Consider the following 20,404-nt stretch of genomic DNA (forward strand, 5'->3'; position numbering starts at 1 on the left):
GAGATGATTCAGTTTCGTAAACCTACAGACTGACAGAGAAACTACCTCATTGTGGACTTTTGGTTTCACACAGAACACAAACACAAGTCCAGTGTGTGTCTCCTCCCTTTGCACATTTAATCAAAACATATTTTTGTTGATCCTGGGAATACATTTGTCGTGGCTGAAAAAGACTCCTACTTTCCATTGGCATTGTTCCCATGGCACTGGCACATCATTCCAACACATTGCATGACTGCAGGCTTGCCTCTTCCATGCCTGTGCCACCCAAATATGTGCAAGGCCCAATGAATCACGACATCGCCGGCTACACTGAGGGCTTTTTCTCCCTGAAACACAGCTGCCTGCCGCTGCTTGACATGACGCTGGAAAGAGCAGTGAGATTAAACAGAACACCAAAGCATGCGGGCTAGTAAAAGACACGATGCGCTGAAAGATGTTCAAACGTCCACCGTACTTATAAAAGCAGAGCTCGCATGGGGAGAAGTCATAATGAAGCGAAGCATCATGTTTTAATAAAGCTGTGGTCAGAGCCGTCACTGGAAAAGGAGACAGAGGCAGCATGTCTGGCTTTAAAAAGCTCTGTGTGCTTTATTATTTACATTTCAACTGAGCTGAATGTGTAATAAGAAAATATTAAGCTGAAAATACAAAAAAAAATCAGAAATGAAGCAAGGGCCAGCTCGTTTTCTTTAACTATGAATACAAACAGTGCATCCTATTGTAGACATTCACTGTGACGCCGTTCAGTAAACACTATTTGTACACATTCCACAAAACGATGACACTTCAGTCTCTTTTTGTGACGGATTTTAAAACAAGAGAAGGAGACATCCGGGCGCGCTGGGCTCCTCATCCGTTCATGAGGCAGGTACGGCAGCAGAACTGACGGTAAAGCTTCTTCTCACAGAGACGGTTGGACTTCACCATCTCACAGAACACCTCGTCAGCTGACGGAGAGAGAAAAACACATAAATAATAACAGGAAATAACGTGAACTGTTTTCACATTTCCTTTTCCATTTCCATTTCCTACATTTTCACATTTTCCTGAATACTTTAAAATAAGAAAGATTAACTCCTGCTATCCTTAATTCACACTGTACATTTGTATTCTATTGAGTGTGTATATATGTATAATTTTTATTTTGTATACATCTGTCATCCCTGTTCTTATATTTTATTTAATTGTGTGTGTTTAGTTTATTCCATTTGGTGTCTGTGTAACATGACTGGTTTCCCCCTGCCTGTTGTACCGATGCTTCCCACTAGAGGGCGTCACAGTGTGAGAAACATTGGGTTAAGAGGAGAATAAATAAATAAATGTCTCACAGCATCAATCAAACGTTTGGACACACCTGGCATGTTGATGTGTTTTCTTTCCTTCAATGATAAGTATTTTAGAGACAGAAATAGTATAATTCAGACATTAAATTCAATATTTACATTGGTAATAGTTTCGGCCCCAAAAGAAGAACAATAATTACTTGAATAAAACGTGTTTAGTCAAAGTCCCCAAACTGTTACAAGTCAAGAGAGAAAACTGTTGCAACTCTATTTTCCCCAAATATCCTCTATTTAGTTTTTGAATTTGCAAAAATGACCTGAGCTCCTTCTTTTAACACGCTGTGATTTCTTTGTCCATATTGTGTCCATATGATATCAATTCATCCAATTCCAACACTGCTAACACTATAACCTTCTATTATGGCATCTTGTTGGCAGCACGCGGTCTATTTAGTTCCATATTTATGACCTTTCATATGAAATGTTGAATACGTTCCGATCACGTCTTCATCAACACCAAATTTCTCCAGTAAAAGTAAAAACAGACATGAGCTCTACATGTAGCTGCATGGACGTTGTTCACAGCAGCTTTCATCCTTGAGGTTCTCCAGCGTTGCCGTGAAGATGCACAAGGACGCTGGCGTGTGTTAGAATTTCAAACTCACCGTTATTACAGGACGCGTTCACACTGCAGGTCCGGCCCACCAGACCGTAACCCTCTTTGCACCTGGTGCACGCCGTCCCGGGGCCACTGCAGCTCAGACAGTTGTCCTCACAACTTGAGGGACAAAGAGATGAAAACCAGGTGCTGAAATGATTAAAACCTCCACAAACACTTCATTTCCTATCGTAGCAGATGTCCACCGAGAGTTTATACAAGTTATGACTTTGTCTATGACTCAATCTGAACTAATAAACTCTTTTCCGAGCACTAAATGTACAATTTATTTAGTTTTCAATGATTCATATCCAACAATTTGGGATATTTTTTCAGCTGAAATAGCACAAATAAGGAAGAATTCAAACAAAGCTCTAAGTAACCAGTATTAATTATGTAAAGTAAAATGAAATAATCAAGTTGGGAGTGGTTCCTTCTTTATTCTTTAAAGCAAGAAGACGTCAGCTGTCGCTCTCTCCGCTTCACTAGACTCTGGATGTTGACGTGTGGTTTCCACCAGCCTCTTTTTGAGAATGCAAGATTATCGCTGGACAAAAACAGATGTTGACGCTACCTCAGTCAAACACAATGACCCAGGGATGAACAAGTGATGAGAAACACCATCACCCACCTGTGGCACATCTTGTGAGGGACTCCTGCTGCCTCTGCAGAGTAATATCCAGCACTACAAGTCTGCACACACCTCCACTCCTGCTGCATGAAGCCCTCAGCACACTGGATACACTCCTGCTTCCCGGGCCCTGGGGAAGATATCAGATATCAAACTTCACGTCACGCACGATGAAAATATGATCAGGAGCAAACGGCGTGTAAGAGCCACGAGTGTGTTTTTGGTGAATTGAAATTTCAGAATTGTTTATAATTTAACATTCAGGGTCATGCTCACGGTGTATTTGAAATATATTGAATGATGTTTATGTTAATGACAGACGCTCGAGCCAGCTGATTTAATGATGTCATGAGCAGGTGTGAGGAAAGAGCCGCATTAGACATGACAGCATATGTTTTTTTTCTGCGTTTATTCTTTTGTGTACTTTGTTAGCGTTTTTTTGCTGCTCAAAATATAAACCGGGAAAAAGAGAGGAAAATAAATGTCATGCAGGAGAACTCACCGTGTCTGCAGCTCGAGACGTGATCTATATCTGAATATCACCAGGTTTGTATTCCTACTGCTTTTGTGAGTACACTGAAGACGCTGTGTGTCTGACCTGTACAAGTCCTACAAGAGGAGTGGCATGGGCTGCAGGTCATCTCCTCCACGTGGAAAAAGGTCCCGTTGGTGCATTCAGGAACACAAGTCATCCCTGCCAGACTATAAACAAAAAAATCAACTCCATTACAAAGAAATAGTTTTTCAACCAAAGTCAAGCTGTAGATCTCACTTTCCTGGCGTACCGGTAGCCTTCGCTGCAGGCGGTGCATCTGTCCGCGTCCCTCAGGCATCTCATGCAGGTGTCATGACACTTCAGACACCGTCTCTGATCTGGTAGAGACAGCGTGCACATGCGTCAATATACTGCAACAAAAAATAGCGCTCGAGAATTTTCTTTTCTTAACATTTTTGATGTCGCAATCTGGAAAACCATCGGCTATTGATCTGATGATGGACAAGCCTCTGGGTGGGTAGATGTTCATATTTCAGGGTTTCTGGTGTAGCCAGCCGATACCTAGGCCTGTTTGTTGGTTATCTTCCCCTTTAGTTCTCCCAATCATGTCCACATATTTTAAAGTAAGTCATCAGTGCGTTATCACAAAATTACAGCTGTTGTAGCTAGCTTGCGGTTGCAGCTAGCTTGCTAATATAGATAATGAATAAAAACATATCAGTTTGACATTCGATGGAGATAAATGCCCTTCTCTGTGTGTTATAATATTCAAACATTTGAACTACATACCTTTATAACCCAATAATCCACCCCACCCCCCTTAATCCACAAGAAAACTGACATATAATGAAGGTCCATTCATCAAAAATGTTGATAGCCCCTGATCTAGGTCCACACTGTGGATGAGGTGACTTACTCTCATCAGCAAAGCGACCTGGGGGACAGGTGTTGACGCAGCTGGAGTTGAGTGTGTTGAGGTAAAGGCCTTTTCTACAGGAGTGACAGTCGCTGGCTGATTGGCCGACACATCCCTCACAGCCTTTAGAGCAGCGTCTGCAGCGCCGAGACGCGGCGTCTCCATAGTGTCCAAGAGGACAGTGGTTCACACAGCTTCTACACACGAAGGGAAGACAAAGAGAGTTAGTTTACGGCAAAAATGTGGACTAGCTTGTATTGGTGGATCTGTATTGATTTTTAAAAATCAAAATATCTATCTATCTATCTAAAATTTTGAGCTGAGGGGAACTGCAGAGTTGTGACAATTGCCAAGAGTTTGTCAACATGTCATGTGACCCATTGTTGATGAAACTATATAGTTCAGCTTTGTCTGGTTCCACTTCCTTCTGTCCGCTCGTACCTGCCACTTTTCAAGCTGCCCGAGCTGAAGTTGACGCAGTTGAGGCAGTGTTCGCTGTCTGGTCCGTCACAGCCCTGGTCTCCACACTTGCTGTGGCATGGACCTTGAGGAGCATCACATTGATTATGATCAACAACATCATCATCGTCGCCACCAGAGCAAACAGCTAACAGCTCTCTTCTGGAACATGCTCCATTCATTACACCAGCACTATCTAGGAATACATGTTGGGTTTAGTTTCAGTCCATTATGTTTGAAACGGAACACAATGTTCTGGTATTTTAGTTCAAATGTGAAAGGTGGGAGAGATAATTCACTGCGTTGATTCTCTCACCGATGTACTCATCTTCCTCCTCCAACTCCTCAGGGATCTCCTCCGGCGTTGGGATCTCCAACATCCTTGAACGAGAGTGCTGAGCGCTGTGGGGCTGGTCCGGGTTCTGAGATGTGCCGTGAAGGATCAGCGTCCATTCTTTTAGGTTGCCTGTGCCAAGTAACAATACAGTTAATAATAATAATAATGCTGTTTTCAAGGTTGCTCTGGATTAGGACATCATCTTAACCTGTGGTGGTTATTCTAAATGGATGCCTTAGTGTGTACATGTGCTGTCGGACCTTACCCAGAACCTCAGGGTTGCGTATCTTTGATGGCGAGTCAACAATCTCCAGAGTCCAGATGCCTTCTGCCCTCTCACCCCAGAAGTGAACAGTCATGAACTCCCAGTTCCTGAAGCCCTCATTGGAACTGTCAAACAACCTTGATGCAAAACGGTGAGGTGAAATCAAACGTGAGGAAGGTGAAGAAGCTCCCAGCTCTGATCAGTATTAACTATACATTTTAATCTGCATGTTTTGTTTTGGTAGGATCACAACTGCCACAATGGAGCAGCGGCGTGATTTACCAACAACAACGTCGCATTGACTCGGGGTCATCCACGGACCTCACTGTGAGGAGTTGCATCACTGAATTTAGTACAACTGACAATTTAATAAGCAGCCAATGTGGTATTAGTATTGGACCTGCAGCATGCGCTGCTGTGGACGGCGTTGCTCTCACCTCTTGGCCAGCAGCTGTGATCTCGTCCCAGACGGAGAGATGAGGTTGATCTCGATGTCTCCTCGCCGTGGGTGGGCGACCAGGACCTTGACCACCACATGCTCGAGGTAATCCACGTGCTGGTCCGGTTCGTCTGAACAGCCGGAGGAGGTAACGCTGCTGTTCATACTTTGGCCGGCATGGATGTACCTGGGACAACCATGAGCATCGCGCATTAATTACGTTAATGTTTGAATATATTTTTCTCTACTGATCCAGAACATTGTGCAACAGACTCTATAAAGTACAGCAACAATAGTGAAAAGCTTCAAGAGGAAAGTAATAACAGTAAGTTATCCGCCTGTAAGAGCAGAGATGCAATCCAGAGGCCAATAAATCAGAAATCTGAACCTTTGACTTTCTGCCATGAATGCAGACACATCTCTCACTACAGTTATATGAGGACTGAGTAGATTGTAATAATGGCCCCATAATTACAATACACATGTGGTAATTTTTACAACAATTCGAAAACATCTGTCATCCTTCCTGGAATTTCTCAGACAGATTTTCTCTTCGGGGAAAGATTTGGGATTGACGAAGTTACACCATGGGAGGAGATAAAAGGACATATGTGGTTGAAAGACGACTATATTTACAGTTTTTCAACATCTGGCTAGAATGAATCTTGAGATTTTAATCTTTCTTGGATGCGTTTAAGCGTTTCGGAGACCAGAAAGCTATTTGATCCGCCCACGATGCATGAAGTGACTCAGCGTAAACGGGGTGTAGTAGTCGGGTTTGTTTGATTGCTCTCAAGCTGTAGCTGAAGCCATTTCTGCAGAATGTTAACGGTCAGCTACATACCGCACCTGCCCACAGTTTACCTCACCTGGTGCGTCGCACAGGCATCTGACTACAGGTGTGCTGAGGAGGAACAGTCCTCCACTTCGTAGCCTCCAGCACCAAGGCCTCAGCATCCACCAGGCCAAAACCATACAGGTGGCTGACTGTGAGGAAAGACACGGACTGATGAGACAAAGACAACGGAAAGAGAGAGCAAACTGAGACTTTCTTAAATTATCTAAAGCTTCAGTTGTGTTCAGTTTGTGCCTCTGTGTCCTGCAGCGTTGGTGTTCCAGTCGTCAGCTTTCAGGTGGACTCGTCTGGACGTCTTCACCAGAAGATGTTGCACATCCCTCCATGTCAGCAGAAGGCTGGAGGGACCAGAGACACTGTTTAGCCGAACAGAGCGACCCGTGAACTTCATTTTGGTTTGTTTGATGAGCCTTTGATTGTTATGAGTCAGTAAGATGTCTTTAGTTCAACCAGCTTTGCAGAAATGTGCTTTAGGAAGAGCTACTTCATTAAATGACTTCCTTAATGCAACTTCATCTGCATTTGGAAGCCATGAGACGGACTTCAGCTCAGTTTATACTCGCCATAGTGAAGCCGGAGCATAACCACAGACTGCACTTTGTGCAAAAGACTCCGCATGTTGTCGTACGCCTCTGAATTTGTATAACTAGCTGCATGCTTGATCAGAGCTTTTTAGATGTGGCTTAGATGTGACTTCCAAAAACACTATTTACATGTTTAACAAAATATACAGTCAATTATTTATGATTTAGACACAAGAGGTTTTAAAAATCTACATTTATTTCATATTCATTCAACCTTATTTTCGTTATTATAAAGTATTTATTTCTCGACTTCTTTCTTAACACAAACATAAAATAGTCCATGATTATGAGATTTGAGTTTACAGTTAATTATAATTGCTCCTCTGCATTGTGCAGGTTGGTTTATGCCATTAAAAAAACACCTGCAGCCTCACCGCTTGCACGCCATCTCGTGATACGGCTCCATGCGCACACATAACAAAGCTTGAAAGACAGAGAGGGGCTCAGCTTAATTGAACTTTGACCCTTGACACCGTGGAGACACACTCCGGGCTGTAGATGAAATTCATCACACTCGTGTGTCATGAAAAATAAAAGGGCGGCATCACTTTCCCTCAAGAGGACTGTGAACATTGTAACAACACAACTTCACACTTACAGCTCATTAAGGGCTGTCTCAAGATAAAAAGAAACTGCTCTGAAAGTTCACAGACAAATTTGGTAAACATCCTGCCAACAAAAAAAAAAATGGAACAAAATTCAGAGAAATTCTATTTTGGGCTGCGTATCTTTGCAGTTTCTTGATAAAAGCGTCTTGACGGCCAAGGATCTAAACAGACATGAAGACAGAAGACAGATGGCGAAAGAGGGGAAACAGACGAATGAGGCAGTAAACAGCTGAACTTGACTGACTTGGCCTCCAGAGCGAGCGCTATGACTCCAGCCACGATGGGGGCCGAGACGGACGTGCCGGTGTGACCATCGGTGCAGAGGTGCCGGAGGTCGGTGGTTACCTTCAAGGGATCATGGACACAGGATAGTTTCCATCAGGCTGAACGCGGGAGGCAAAACCAGATCTCCAGGTTCTTAAACCATCTTTAAAGAGAGACTTCACGTGGTTTATGAATGACATGATTGCCAAAACAATGCCGGGCCCTCCTGTGTCAGGAGGCCTGGAACTTCCATCCAATAAATCATGCAATGAATTTGTATCCGTCTGTACGTACAAACGTTCAAAAGATTTCAACCTGGACTCCTGACGACGAAGAGTCAACCTCCAGTAGCTCCAATGAGTGTTTACCTTGATCCCGACCAGCGATTAGCTACTAATATTAATACCGTAGCTAATTAAACTAAGCACTGTTGGCCACAAGGAGGGTAAACTTCCTACTTTAAGGTTTAGAGAACTGTGTTTAAACGCTAACGCCATGGCCCTGCTCATGCCCCTCCTCTCTACCTCTTTCGCTGACATGGACTGTGGCTATTTGGATCGTGTACCATGCGTATACTACTCATTATTTAAATGGTTTCTGTCCTATTCATGTAATGAGCTGTAACTCTGTTACGTTGCTCATTCTGGTCACATGACATCTGTTGCTTCTGTCCATCCTGATAGAGGATCCTCCTCTGTTGCTCCATAAAGGTTTCTTTCCTTTTTTCCTGTAAAGGGGTTTAGCTATCTTTATTTGGGGAGTTTTTCCTGATCCGATGAGAGGTCCTGGGACAGATGTTATGTGCAGAATGTAAAGCCCTCCGAGGAAAATCTCGTATTTGTGATTTTGGGCTAAACAAAATAAACTGAATTTAATTGAATTAACGAAAAGCACCTTATGGCTGATGGCACTCACTCAAAGCATCGAGAACCTCAAATACAAAGTGTTTCTCTGTGCGAGGGTATCAGTATTCGATTGTCAACCCCATGACATTGAGATAACTACTGTAGTTTGGCATATAAATTTCACATATTTCATAAAATATGTCTACTTGTCTAAGCTGCAGTTGATGAAACATGAGCAGTACTCACAATGTTCCTCTCGTTGAACTCTCCACTGCTGTATGTCGTAGCAATGATGGAGCTGCAGACCTCCAGGTACCAGGGCTTGTTCCCGTTCTCCGTGGTGCTGGAGATGGAGATGGTGTAGATGCTGCTGGTGTAACCGTCACATGAGCAGTGATCCTCCTGTCGACCTCCGTTACCTGACGCCCACACGAAAATGGAGCCCAAGCCTTTGCGGCCCTGTGTGACACAAAGTGTTGCTGTGATTTCCTACACGCATAAAACTCATAGAAGTTCTCTTTTTTTCTGCTCAAACCTTCTTAATGCCTTGCTCCAGAGCCTGCTTCGTGAGCGGCCCCGGGCCATCCACTGTCTTGCCGTCGTCTTTCGGCCCCCAGCTGGCGCTGTAGATGTCGATGTAGTCAGGTCGGATCCCCAGGGACTTGGCCTCCACCAGATCGGTCACGTCGCCATCCAGCATCCGGATCCCTGCGTCCAGAGTAGCATCAGACCCAAAACATCCACATCACCTCAAAGGGGAGGAAAGTGAGGCATCCAGTCGTCCTTTGATTTACATCATGTGGGTAAAAACAAAGAGCTGAAAGCAGCATCTCCTCTACGGTTTGCTGTTTCATTTTCACTTTTTAGAAGCCTATTAAAAACATATTTATTCACGCTAGCGTTTGGTTAAATACATGCTCTAAGATCTACTTTTTTAAAATCTTTTTTCTGTTGAAATGTTTGGCCCTTTTCATGTAGTAGTGTTAAACCAATCAGGTTTTAACACTCTTATTTACTTATTTATTTTTCCTGACCCCTGTTCAGCACTTTGTGACCGTTGTCTGTCAAAAGTGCAACACAAATAAATATTACTTACTGACTTTCATAACAATAATAGTATGCAGCTTCGGGCCAAAGAGGCCCATAAAATATTATACTTTGCATTAATTATAATTATTGACAGGTATTCATAACTTATAGTTACCACCAACTGGTCCAACTAAAATGCTGTTTACAGGATTTAGAGACATATAGTCTGATTTTTAGACCATTTTTGTATGATTTTCTTTATAAAAGACTAAATTCTAAAAAAAAAAAAGTGACAGTGCAACTGCAGCCTGCAACACAACAATTTAAATGTTGACCTGATTGATTTAAGATTATTACGATTCCATGTTTGTTAACTGTGAATGTTTATGAAAAACAATCAATGTAATAGAAATGTAAGACGTTTCCCTGCCAAAGGGAACCTTTGACTGATGATCAACAGCGTCATCAGGATCCATCATCTCATACAAACCATGAATATCCGCCCTGTGTTTCTTGGATATTCAATGAGTCGTTGCTGTGATATTTATGTCTAAAACAGTGGTGTCTCACCAGCCCACACTGCTGGCTGGTTTAGAGGGAACTCTACCTCCAATATGAGCGTTATAGGCAATCCCAACGGTACAATGGGAGTTATTGGCCACTGCTGCAACTTCACCTGCACACCGAGTCCCATGTCTGCATGTGAACAGAGAACAAACACGGAAGTTACAGCCCGATCTGATGCAAAGACACGTTCAAAGGCAGATTGCTGTAAGCATTGGTAGGAGGTATATCTGAAACTAAATACAGTGACATACAGTGACGACTAATGATGAGGCTTGGTTTATAAACCACACCTACTATACAATTACATTGTATTGTGTTGGACTCGCAGGCAATGCATTCTCGCTCTCAACGTGTCCAACACGACGCCGCGGTCAGCGCTAAGCATCTCATTGTGACCATGAAACTAACTCTAACTGACTGTAAATCCGTCCCTTTGTAACTGTGCATCCTTCCCAATGCTAGAGGGGTACTGAGTAAGTCATAGTTTAAAATGTGACGCAGCGGGGTGAGAATCTGCTGGCCAATCAGTGGGCATTAAAGTTACACACACACACAAAAAATGGGTTTCAGATGCTATTGGATGATCCGACGCGCACTTTGAGGCCCTCTGTAATAGAAACCCATCTGGAACTACTCCCGCTGTGTAGAGGGCACTTGGTCACATGCATTAATATTGGCTTGGATGAGAAAAGTGCAGAATAAATATAAGTTGAATGTGACAAGGGCAAGACGTCGCATGTATTCATTCTTACATGTTTTCATTGCGGGAGTCATAGCGTGGTGTCGGGTCATGGTCGTTCCCGTTGACGTCGTAACTTGCGAGATGGTCCTAGAGAAATGATGAAGGACAGAAGAAATAGCAACGCATTGGTGTGGCAGTGACGCAAGCTTCTATCTTACAGCTGAACACGAGCAACAACCCCAGATGTTGAAGGCGAAAATGAAATACATGAAGACATCTTTTCAGTTTGAACTGAATCCACTGTCGGAGATGGTTGGATGGATGGCACATACATAATTCTGAGCCAGATCAGGGTGGCTCCTCTCGATGCCGTCATCCAATATGGTGACCACCACGTTCTTGCCGGTGTAGCCTCTCTGCCAGGCGGCCAGAACGTTCATCTCTGAGTGACAACGGCTGTTCTTATCATTGCAATGCTGAAGAGAAACAAGGTAGACAGGCGCTAAGCTTCTTATCTGGTCTTGTCTCAGTGGAAATGGCAGCATGAATATTCACTGTTCTGTACTCACAATGTACCACATGTTGGACCATTTGGGGTCGTTGAAATAAATGAAGCCGGGGTCGCTTTGGGCAAATCTCTTGACTCTTTGTTTTACTACCTGCTGCTGAGCCCAGTCCACCTAGAGATGGAGATGGAGATGGAAAGAACACCATGAGAGAGAAGTGAAGTGAAGTTTTCTATAGAAGTCCACACCAACACAATTATATTGAAACATATCTTTCTGTATCATTAAAGTTAACTTAAAAGTTGGACAAAGTCCTAAAACATGGAAATAAATGTTTTACACTTCCGGCTCCCACAAGTCAATGGATGTTTTGAATGATTTTTTGGTTAGATGATTCAATTAGATCTGCGGTTAATACAAGATGAAGAGACTTTTACTTTTTATGCCCACTCACTCATTTTTAAGCTTTTACATGTTTCAAAAAAGGGGACTGCCAACAAGTGGCTGAATTAGACTAGTCTAGTCTCTGTGACTCCGGTTTCCCCCCTATGTGTGTGTGTGTGTGTGTGTGTGTGTGTGTGTGTGTGTGTGTGTGTGTGTGTGTGTGTGTGTCCAGTCTACCCAGCTGCCTTCCACTCGTCTACTAAACAGTTCATTTACCACAATCTTACGTCCACTCTTTGCCAGATCATCGTTGCAGCCTCTTCTCAGCCCCCCGCTGATACCTTTCCTCATTTCCCTGTAAATAAACCTTCTCGCTCAATCACTTCCTGGTCTGTGTGTGTGTCTGCGTTTGCGTCCTCAACCACCTCACACCCCGGGACACTCGTGTATACTCACACTCCAAAACACAAAACCCCATTGTTTGTGTTTTTAACAATGGGATTTGCGATACCAACTTCAAGATGTAACCTTTAAAAATAAGTCATCCCTGCAGCACTTTATTATGATGAGGCGATCTATGCAGCCGTAATCTATAGCAGCTGAAAGTAACTGACATCAAGTGGAGGAACCTTAAACCACAACATGTGGTAACGGTAATGTAACGATGCCCTGTTATTGAGCAGATCAAAATGTTATCCAAACCTATTGAATTTGCTTGCCAACACTATAAAAAATGTTCTAAAGTCAAGTTAGAAAAGCACAAGTCATAATAAATATCCAAAGGGTGTAACCTTATGGAGACTCTGGTTGCTATTGCTGGCTCTGTGACATGAAAGTAAACGCAACCATAAGTATCAGATGGTTCGCTTCCCAGTACATTTCTCAAAGTTGACGTCACACATTCACATTAAAGAGGTCATACCATCTTACACCAGGTGAATGTCGACATGCAGTGTGCATCGCTGTGAGTGTGCAAGTGTAGAAAGTCCATTTAACATAAGGTGTGTTTTGGTTTGTTGTCTCACACGGTTTCATTATGTTGTGTTTTTGCAGTTTAAACTGTCTGAGTTGAGCATCCTCTTACTTTCTGTGGATTATTGATATCAACCTAAAATATATTTTAGTTCAAATTCATTTCTGTTTTAATGGGCAAAGTTTAAAAAATGAACTGATCAATCGCATTAGGCGCCAAATTTAACAATGAAATAAAAAGTAGCTTTTATTTTGAAGTGATGTTCATGTTAACGCTGCGTTTTCGTGTTAACTTGCCCAGCCCTAGTTTTAATTTTTTTTTAAATATACGTCTCCATTCACTTTTTTTTAGACATTTTTTAAAGAGCATTTTGTTTTTGTCATTTATTTATTTCCATCAAATTAATTTTACTTTTTTAAAACTTTTTTTCCCCCAATTATTCTCCTGCTGATTTTTGATTGGATGAAGGGTCCGCTGAGCGCTCACTGCCGTCTTCGTGCTCTAATGACGGCTTCAGTTGTAAATAAAATTCCCCAAACCATCATCACGTGATGTGCGTCTTTCACTTTTCACAACTAGCACTTTTGCAGGAGAGTGAATTTGTTTTGGGGAAACGAGCACATTGCACTTTGTTCTTCATTTTCTTATCATTTAAGTGGAAAACGAAAAGGCGGGTCAATCTTCTGAAATCATGAGAGGTGAAAAGCATTTTTGAAATAGCAAGAACACAGAAAAATATGTCAACCGCTGCCAGTTAAACTCTTCACTATGTCCAGGTTTGGCAGGTCTGCCTGGAAGACTTCAGACAAGAAGAAAACGTGTTCATGTGACCATATCTCATCTGATATGAGTCTCACCTCAGGATCCATATGGATGAAGCTGTGCGGGCCCTTCAGAGAGAACGCAGCTCTGCGGACCACTCTGCTGTGGTGGAAATGGTAATGGTCCTCCAGACTTCCTATCTGACCAAACACACACACAACGGCAACCTCAAGACTATGACAACAACCACACTGTAAGCTGTAAAAGAGATGGCTAGATACTCGATCCATCGGAGCAGATGTTATCCAAATGGCTTTTACGCTGACGTGGGCGGGCTTATTCTACATTCAGAACACATTCGGACCATCTGTTTATCATTCGATAAATATGCATGTTCTCTCTTGACTTAACACCAAAAAAAGAAAAGTGAAAAATGTGCTCAGCTGGCTCACTGCAGTGACTGCTGTCTTCACCCTCTCTCCAACTGCTTGAACCACACATCTTGAGTTATTCTGTCTTACAGATTGTAGCCTCATCCAGTCCCACGGTGCAGTTTTATTCATAACTCATTTACTGAAGGATCACTTGTAGGTAAACTGTGCACATCTATTTCTACAAGTGCGGGACAAAAATCTAAAGTGAAGAAGAAACTGGCCATTATCAGCTAATCATGTGTGTGGGTTGAATTCCTCATTTAAAGGGCCAGTCAGTGGATCAGATTTGGTAAAATCCGGTGGTGGAATTGCAACAAACTGAAACTTCTCCTAATTGCCAAAGCGGAAGAAGTGATGTGGCCGATACCAAAACGTGAACATGTGAATGGCCCTCTCACTTGGTTTGTCCGGTCTAGGCTACTGTAGAACATGAAGTGCATCATGGCCGACACCATGAAGACGTCCCGCTCTATACACTACCGTTCAAACGTTTGGGGTCACTTAGAAATGCCCTTAAATTTCAAAGAAAAGCGCTGATTTTAAATGAAGATAACATTAAATGAATCAGAAATACATTCTCTACATTGTTAATGTGGTAAAAGACTATTCTAGGTGGAAACGTCTGGTTCTTAATAAAATATCTACAGAGGTGTATAGAGGCCCATTTCCAGCAGCGATCAGTTTTCTGATGGTACAGTGTGTTTGATCATCGCCTTAGAAGACTAAATGTGAAGAAAAAAAACTTGTGCAGTGATGTTACACATCTTGTTGTGCTGGTGAGAGAAGCTATAAAATGGCATTTCTTTGAGCTATGAGGATCTGGAGCATCACATTTGTGGGTTCATTAAACTCTCAAAATGGCCAGAAAAAGAGAACTTTCATGTGAAACTCTCCAGTTTGTTCTTGTTCTTAAAAATGAATTCTATTTCACGAGAGAACTTGCCAAGAATCTGATAATTTGTCTGGGTTCTGTGAAAGAGCTTCCTCGCGCCACTTTTATTAGCCAAGTTAATAGAAATGGATGAGGCACACGTGATTAAAGGATTCACAAAGTTAATTTTGTTAAATGGCTTATTTCTGATCTATTTTTAAAAAATGAAATGTTTTGTTAACTATGAAAATCAATTTAGAAAAAGCGTTATGAATGTGGTCATATTCAGTGTGCGCTTCAGTATCTTAGCAGTCAATCAGTTACGTCATACAATAACATGTACAGTTATGAAAGAACATTCATTTCCCTCAGAGGAACCTTACACGACTTCATGCTCCGACATGAGACATACATAAACATTGATCAACTTACCTGTCCAAAGTTCATATATCCATATTTTGCTGCGATCCTGTCAGCTCGTTGGTGCCCACCTGTGACGCGCACTGCCCAGTGGTTCGTAAAGAAGTGACCGTGACCCCTCACCACCGAGCGACTCGCTCCAACAGCAAATACAACCAAAAGCAGGAATGCAGTCATTGTGACTTCAAAGTTGAACCAAAAACAAGAAGAAAAAGTTCAGAGATTACTGTTGGATCTTTAGTAGCAGCGTCGCTGTTTGGCAAAGTCTGCGATAAGAAATTAGAAACGCGACTCCGGAGGCTCCGCGCGCCGGTGAGGATTAAATCAGCCGCTTCGCCCCGCAGTCCGCAGGCATGATGAGGCTTCCACTGCGTGAGTATGAACGCAGGAGTCTGGATCAGCCCCTCACATCACCTTCTACATGCTTATGTGTCATGAAGTACACGAAACGTTTTGAAGTATGTTTCTAACCAAGATGACACCATAACTCATCCTCCCGGCTGGCCCTGGAGACACGTTTAAGGACGTTTAAAACACTTATTTTTTAAAAAGCTGCAACTACAACAAAAGACCCTTACTCCATTTCTCTTTATATTACATTTGCAGACTGTAAATGCACAGAACAACAATCTGGCATAAATTAACTTGAACATTGAACCTACTGAATTTAAAATGTTAAGATCAATTTCCCTTTTACACAACATAATTGTGTCAACATGCTCAGACGAGTGAGGACACTTTATTTCATAATAAACACGGCAGTCCAAAGAATAGGTAAACAGGGACATTTTGTTCCATTAGCATAAGATTAAAGCTACTTTTACGTCTGAGCTAATATCCCTGTGTGCCTAAACATACATAACAACAACTGCAGCACATTCGGAAACAGACGAAATGATTTTAGCGAGATACAGATATTCCTAAAAACAGACAGAAATGTTTGAGGATTACATTAATCAAGGGAGAAATATACTTTAAAATACTTGTTGACCCAATAGCATTAGTTATGTTGGTGAGAGAGAGAGAAAAAAAAGCCCCAAAGCTTCATACGACTTTATCTGCACATCACTATTAATTATTACCCATATGCTGATCCAGAATTTACCATCAGTCAACAAGGAAAGTCAAAGAGATGAAATCCAAAAATATATATGGAATGTAATATCAGATACAGTTCAAAAATACTACCACGTTGTGGTTCTGACACAGAGTTGGACCTCACTCGGGCTGCTTCTAATGACCTCACACAGGCATCTACCGTCCAGGGTAGACTACCACGCGCTGTGGTCTAACGCGCGAGCTACACTGGTAGACCCGCGCGTGCTTCGTGCCTCAAGTGTGTCCGGGCCCGGTTTCGAACCCGGGCCCCCCATGTGCCAGCCCACTGTAGCCTCTACGAGGCCACCGTGGTAGACAAAAGTAGAGAAGTAACAGTTTATATTGAACTTTTGTTTCGTTGGTTAAACATAAACAATATGAATACAGCAACGAGCCCGTCAGAGCAACGCGACGTCGTTCTGACACACACGCACGCACGCACGCGCGCGCGCACACACACACACACACACACACACACACACACACACACACACACACACACACACACACACACACACACAAACAATAATGACCGAGTGGACTCCAATCAAGAAACATCTCCATGCATCCCAGTGGAACCGGGATGCATGACTTGTGACTCAGTACTTTCAGCAGGCAGAGAGAACCTCTACACAGCAAATTATAACTTTGGTTTGGATTTTTGTAACAAATTAAAAGTAAAGAAACTCGCCCAATGTGTTCTGCACAAATAGAAAACCCCAAAGCTTCATTTGACTTTATCTGCACATCACTATTAATTATTACCCATATGCAGAAGACCCATTTCATACATCACACATACATCTGACACGTTTGTATAATTGACCCCGCCTACTTTCCCTCTGATTGGTTCGTGCTCGTGGCCTTTGGTTGGTTGTGATTGGTTGAGTATAAGGCACTAGGAGTGTGATTGGTTAGATCGTAAGTCGGGTCGTAACTTTTTACCATGGTAACGGGGACACATTTCGCCGAGCAAGCATGACAGAGAAGAAAGAAAATGCAGGTCCGTGCGACTTAGCTAGCTCACGTTACAGGTGTATGGCCTCCACCAGCTAGCTTCAGTCTTCATGTTGAGGCAACAATAAAGGCGCCATGTTGATTGTTTAGCGTCAGGTGAAGGTCTTTAGGTTGAGTAGGCGTGTCGCGGACACTGGCGGAAGTTACCTTTGTCTCTCCCGTCCCTCCAGAGGCCATGGTGCCAGACGCCCACAAGAAGATCAAAGCAGCTTTTAAAGTGTTCGACTATGAGTCTAACGAAAGAGTGGATGTCAGGTGAGCTCTTACGTGTTTGTTTGTTTACAGAGTGAGGTGGTGGTGTTTCTGGCTGATAAACTCACTCCTCTGAACTCTTAAGGTCACGTGATAACCCACAAGGTAAATGTGAAGATGGAGTCATCAATGTTACACTTTGTCTATTCAACAAAACCTTTTGTGGTATGCCTACCTTAATTGAGTCCATATCTCTATTGATCAGATCCTGGCTCACGTCTCGATGTGCATTTGTTTGTATATTTTATATAGTTGTTTGTTTTCTACTGCTCTTTTTGGCTATTTGTTCGGTTTGGTTGTGTTTAATGCTTTAATGGTATGGTCTTTTTTGTTTACCGCCATTTGGGTCGTGTTTATGCTTTGCATATCTGTGAAAGCACTTTGTAAACCCTGTTTTTAAAAAGTGCTATATAAAAAAGTTATTATTAGTATTTAGTATTATTAGTATTATTATTAGTGGTGTCTATGGCGTGTTTCCTCAGGGAGATTGGCTCCGTCATCTATTCCCTGGGCTGCTTCCCCACTCAGGCAGACCTACATGACATCATATCTGAGGTGAGAACAGTGTTTATTTACTAACAGGGTTTGACGTTAAAATAAGTGGGCACTTCATTTCCCCTGTAGGTGGCCTTCAATTTAAATATAGTTTGAAGTGAAATACATAATTACATATTTGTATTCTGTTAATGTTTTAGTTTTTGTCATGTATTGAAGTGACACAGTTAAGAAAGGATGTTAGGCTTTATTAAAAGGCCTTGTCTGTATTGTTTGTGCGTAAGTTTACATTTGAGCGACAAAAAATATGTAAGTGTAGCGTGTTAAAATAACAGCGTCTATTCCACCATATCTTTGAAAATGTATTGTATTGGTTTTTTTGTATTAACGCAGCTTGATGTAAATTTATATTACCAATTTAGTTGTATAAAAAAAAAGGTCCAAAAACATAGCATACTTGTCCTTTTCAGGTTGAGGAGGACCACACAGGATACATCCCTTTGGAGAAGTTCCTCCCAGTCATGACCAAAGTGCTGCTGGAGCACAAGTAAGACCGTTCTAGTATCCTGATGTTTTGTACATTTAACTGAACTGAGGTGCGCAATTTCCAGGTCAAGAAGAAGACCCGTGTCCTGATGCAAACAGCTGCTTGTGTTCACGCTAATCATTACGTAAATACTGCAGCGGGACTTTCTGTTCGATTGTTAATGTGGGAGCAAATTAGTTTATTCACATCACATTAATATTTGGTAAATATAATGAGGTCGTGACCGCAGTAGATGTATGATCAAAGTCTCCAAAGGTTGACTCCTCTACACTGTTTTTTTAATCTCTTCACGTGAAGGTTTTTAGTAGAAAATACAACGTCACACTTTCTTATAAACGTGTATCCTTTGTAATAGACCGGTTTGTCTTTGTGTTTCCACCTCTGGTGACATTTCAACGTCACTTAAAGCAACGAATACTTTGGGATCCCAATAAAGTTCAATCTGTAGTGTAAACGTACAAATAGATGCTGTGTTTCATCCCAGGGTTTTTGGTGTGTCGTCATGTTAAAACAGTCTACTGTGTTGCTGCCACACTGCAGGAACACACACAAATAGCGTGTGTGTGTCTGTGTGCGTGTGTGTGTGTGTTAGGTTCCCTCCCATCCCGGAGGACCTGCTGCTTCAGGCCTTTGAGGTGAGATAAACTTCCTCATGTTCCACTGTGTTCAAATCCCAGACGCACAGCTTCTATCAAATGAAGGAGGCATTTGAGCCTCTATGACTATCAAACTGACACCAGAGTAAGATCACGATATAAAGTTCCTGATATTTGTGTTCCCAGGTTCTGGACAAAGAAAAGAAAGGGTACCTGGAGCCCGAGGAGCTGACACAGCACATGACACAGGAAGGTAAAACAGAAGCTTTCGGCCTCTCCTGGTGAAAAGCAGATCTTTTTGTAGATATGTTTTTTTTGTGTGTCTAATCCTAACAATCCCCTCCTCCCCCCTCCCCCTCCCTCAACGGCTGTGTTGTTTGTTCATGTTGTGTTTCAGGTGAGCTCTTCACGCAGGAGGAGATGGAGGAGATGCTGACAGCACTCGCTGACCACGAGGACAACTTTGTCTATTACAAAGACTTAATCAACCAATTGACCATTGACCCTGACATGTAGATGTGTGTGTGTGTGTGTGTGCACAACTGTTGAGAAGTGCATAATGTCTGCATGTTTTATTGCAAGTCGTATTTCCCATATGGTTTAATAAATAAATGTTCATATCCCAATCCTGACCTTGTCTATCCCAAAGAGCTGGCGGCTTTCAATGCAGGTCCATTATTTATTTATATATATATATATATATATATATATATATATATATATATATATATATATATATATATATATATATATATATATATATGAGGCACAGGCGAGCTGTGTCTCCCTTCAGATTGCGCAATTACTCATAAACTGGATTGAGCGCCTGCAAATGGCGCGCGCTTGTTCCCATTTCTGTGTGTGTGTGTGTGTGTGTGTGTGTTTCCAATATTATGTTTAAGGACACTTTTATTATACGTCTTCATTTCCATGGTGTTTTGTAATGTATTTAACGTATGTGTGTAATATTTACGGCTTGGTCACGTGACGTCGCGTTGCTCTGACGGGCTCGTTGCTGTATTCATATTGTTTATGTTTAACAAACGAAACAAAAGTTCAATATAAACTGTTACTTCTCTACTTTTGTCTACCACGGTGGCCTCGTAGAGGCTACAGTGGGCTGGCAC

General features: G+C 42.2%; 2 protein-coding genes across 2 annotated transcripts; one reads left to right on the plus strand and one right to left on the minus strand.

Moving 5' to 3' along the window:
• Nucleotides 1-719: 719 nt before the first annotated feature.
• pcsk6 (proprotein convertase subtilisin/kexin type 6) lies at nucleotides 720-15,449 on the minus strand. Its single transcript, XM_068572620.1, has 21 exons — nucleotides 15,285-15,449; nucleotides 13,643-13,747; nucleotides 11,492-11,602; nucleotides 11,255-11,398; nucleotides 10,993-11,069; nucleotides 10,281-10,369; nucleotides 9,180-9,352; nucleotides 8,891-9,103; nucleotides 7,780-7,880; nucleotides 6,578-6,681; nucleotides 6,357-6,474; nucleotides 5,486-5,674; nucleotides 5,049-5,185; nucleotides 4,763-4,912; nucleotides 4,429-4,531; nucleotides 3,988-4,184; nucleotides 3,361-3,448; nucleotides 3,174-3,277; nucleotides 2,576-2,705; nucleotides 1,952-2,064; nucleotides 720-950 (listed from the first exon to the last, which is right to left on the minus strand). Exons 1-21 carry the CDS (start codon nucleotides 15,447-15,449, stop codon nucleotides 853-855), a joined length of 2,709 nt encoding a protein of 902 aa, XP_068428721.1. The 3' UTR covers nucleotides 720-852.
• Nucleotides 15,450-17,313: 1,864 nt separating this feature from the next.
• Nucleotides 17,314-19,903, plus strand: efcab2 (EF-hand calcium binding domain 2). Its single transcript, XM_068574922.1, has 7 exons — nucleotides 17,314-17,373; nucleotides 17,558-17,642; nucleotides 18,122-18,194; nucleotides 18,605-18,681; nucleotides 19,274-19,316; nucleotides 19,464-19,530; nucleotides 19,675-19,903. The coding sequence occupies exons 1-7, from the start codon at nucleotides 17,349-17,351 to the stop codon at nucleotides 19,791-19,793; spliced, it is 489 nt and encodes a 162-aa protein (XP_068431023.1). The 5' UTR covers nucleotides 17,314-17,348; the 3' UTR covers nucleotides 19,794-19,903.
• Nucleotides 19,904-20,404: the final 501 nt, after the last annotated feature.

The sequence above is a fragment of the Clinocottus analis genome, unplaced genomic scaffold (genome assembly GCF_023055335.1).
Source record: "Clinocottus analis isolate CAN_PGR_092001 unplaced genomic scaffold, fCliAna1.0.p SCAF_1, whole genome shotgun sequence".
Lineage (NCBI taxonomy): Eukaryota > Metazoa > Chordata > Actinopteri > Perciformes > Cottidae > Clinocottus > Clinocottus analis.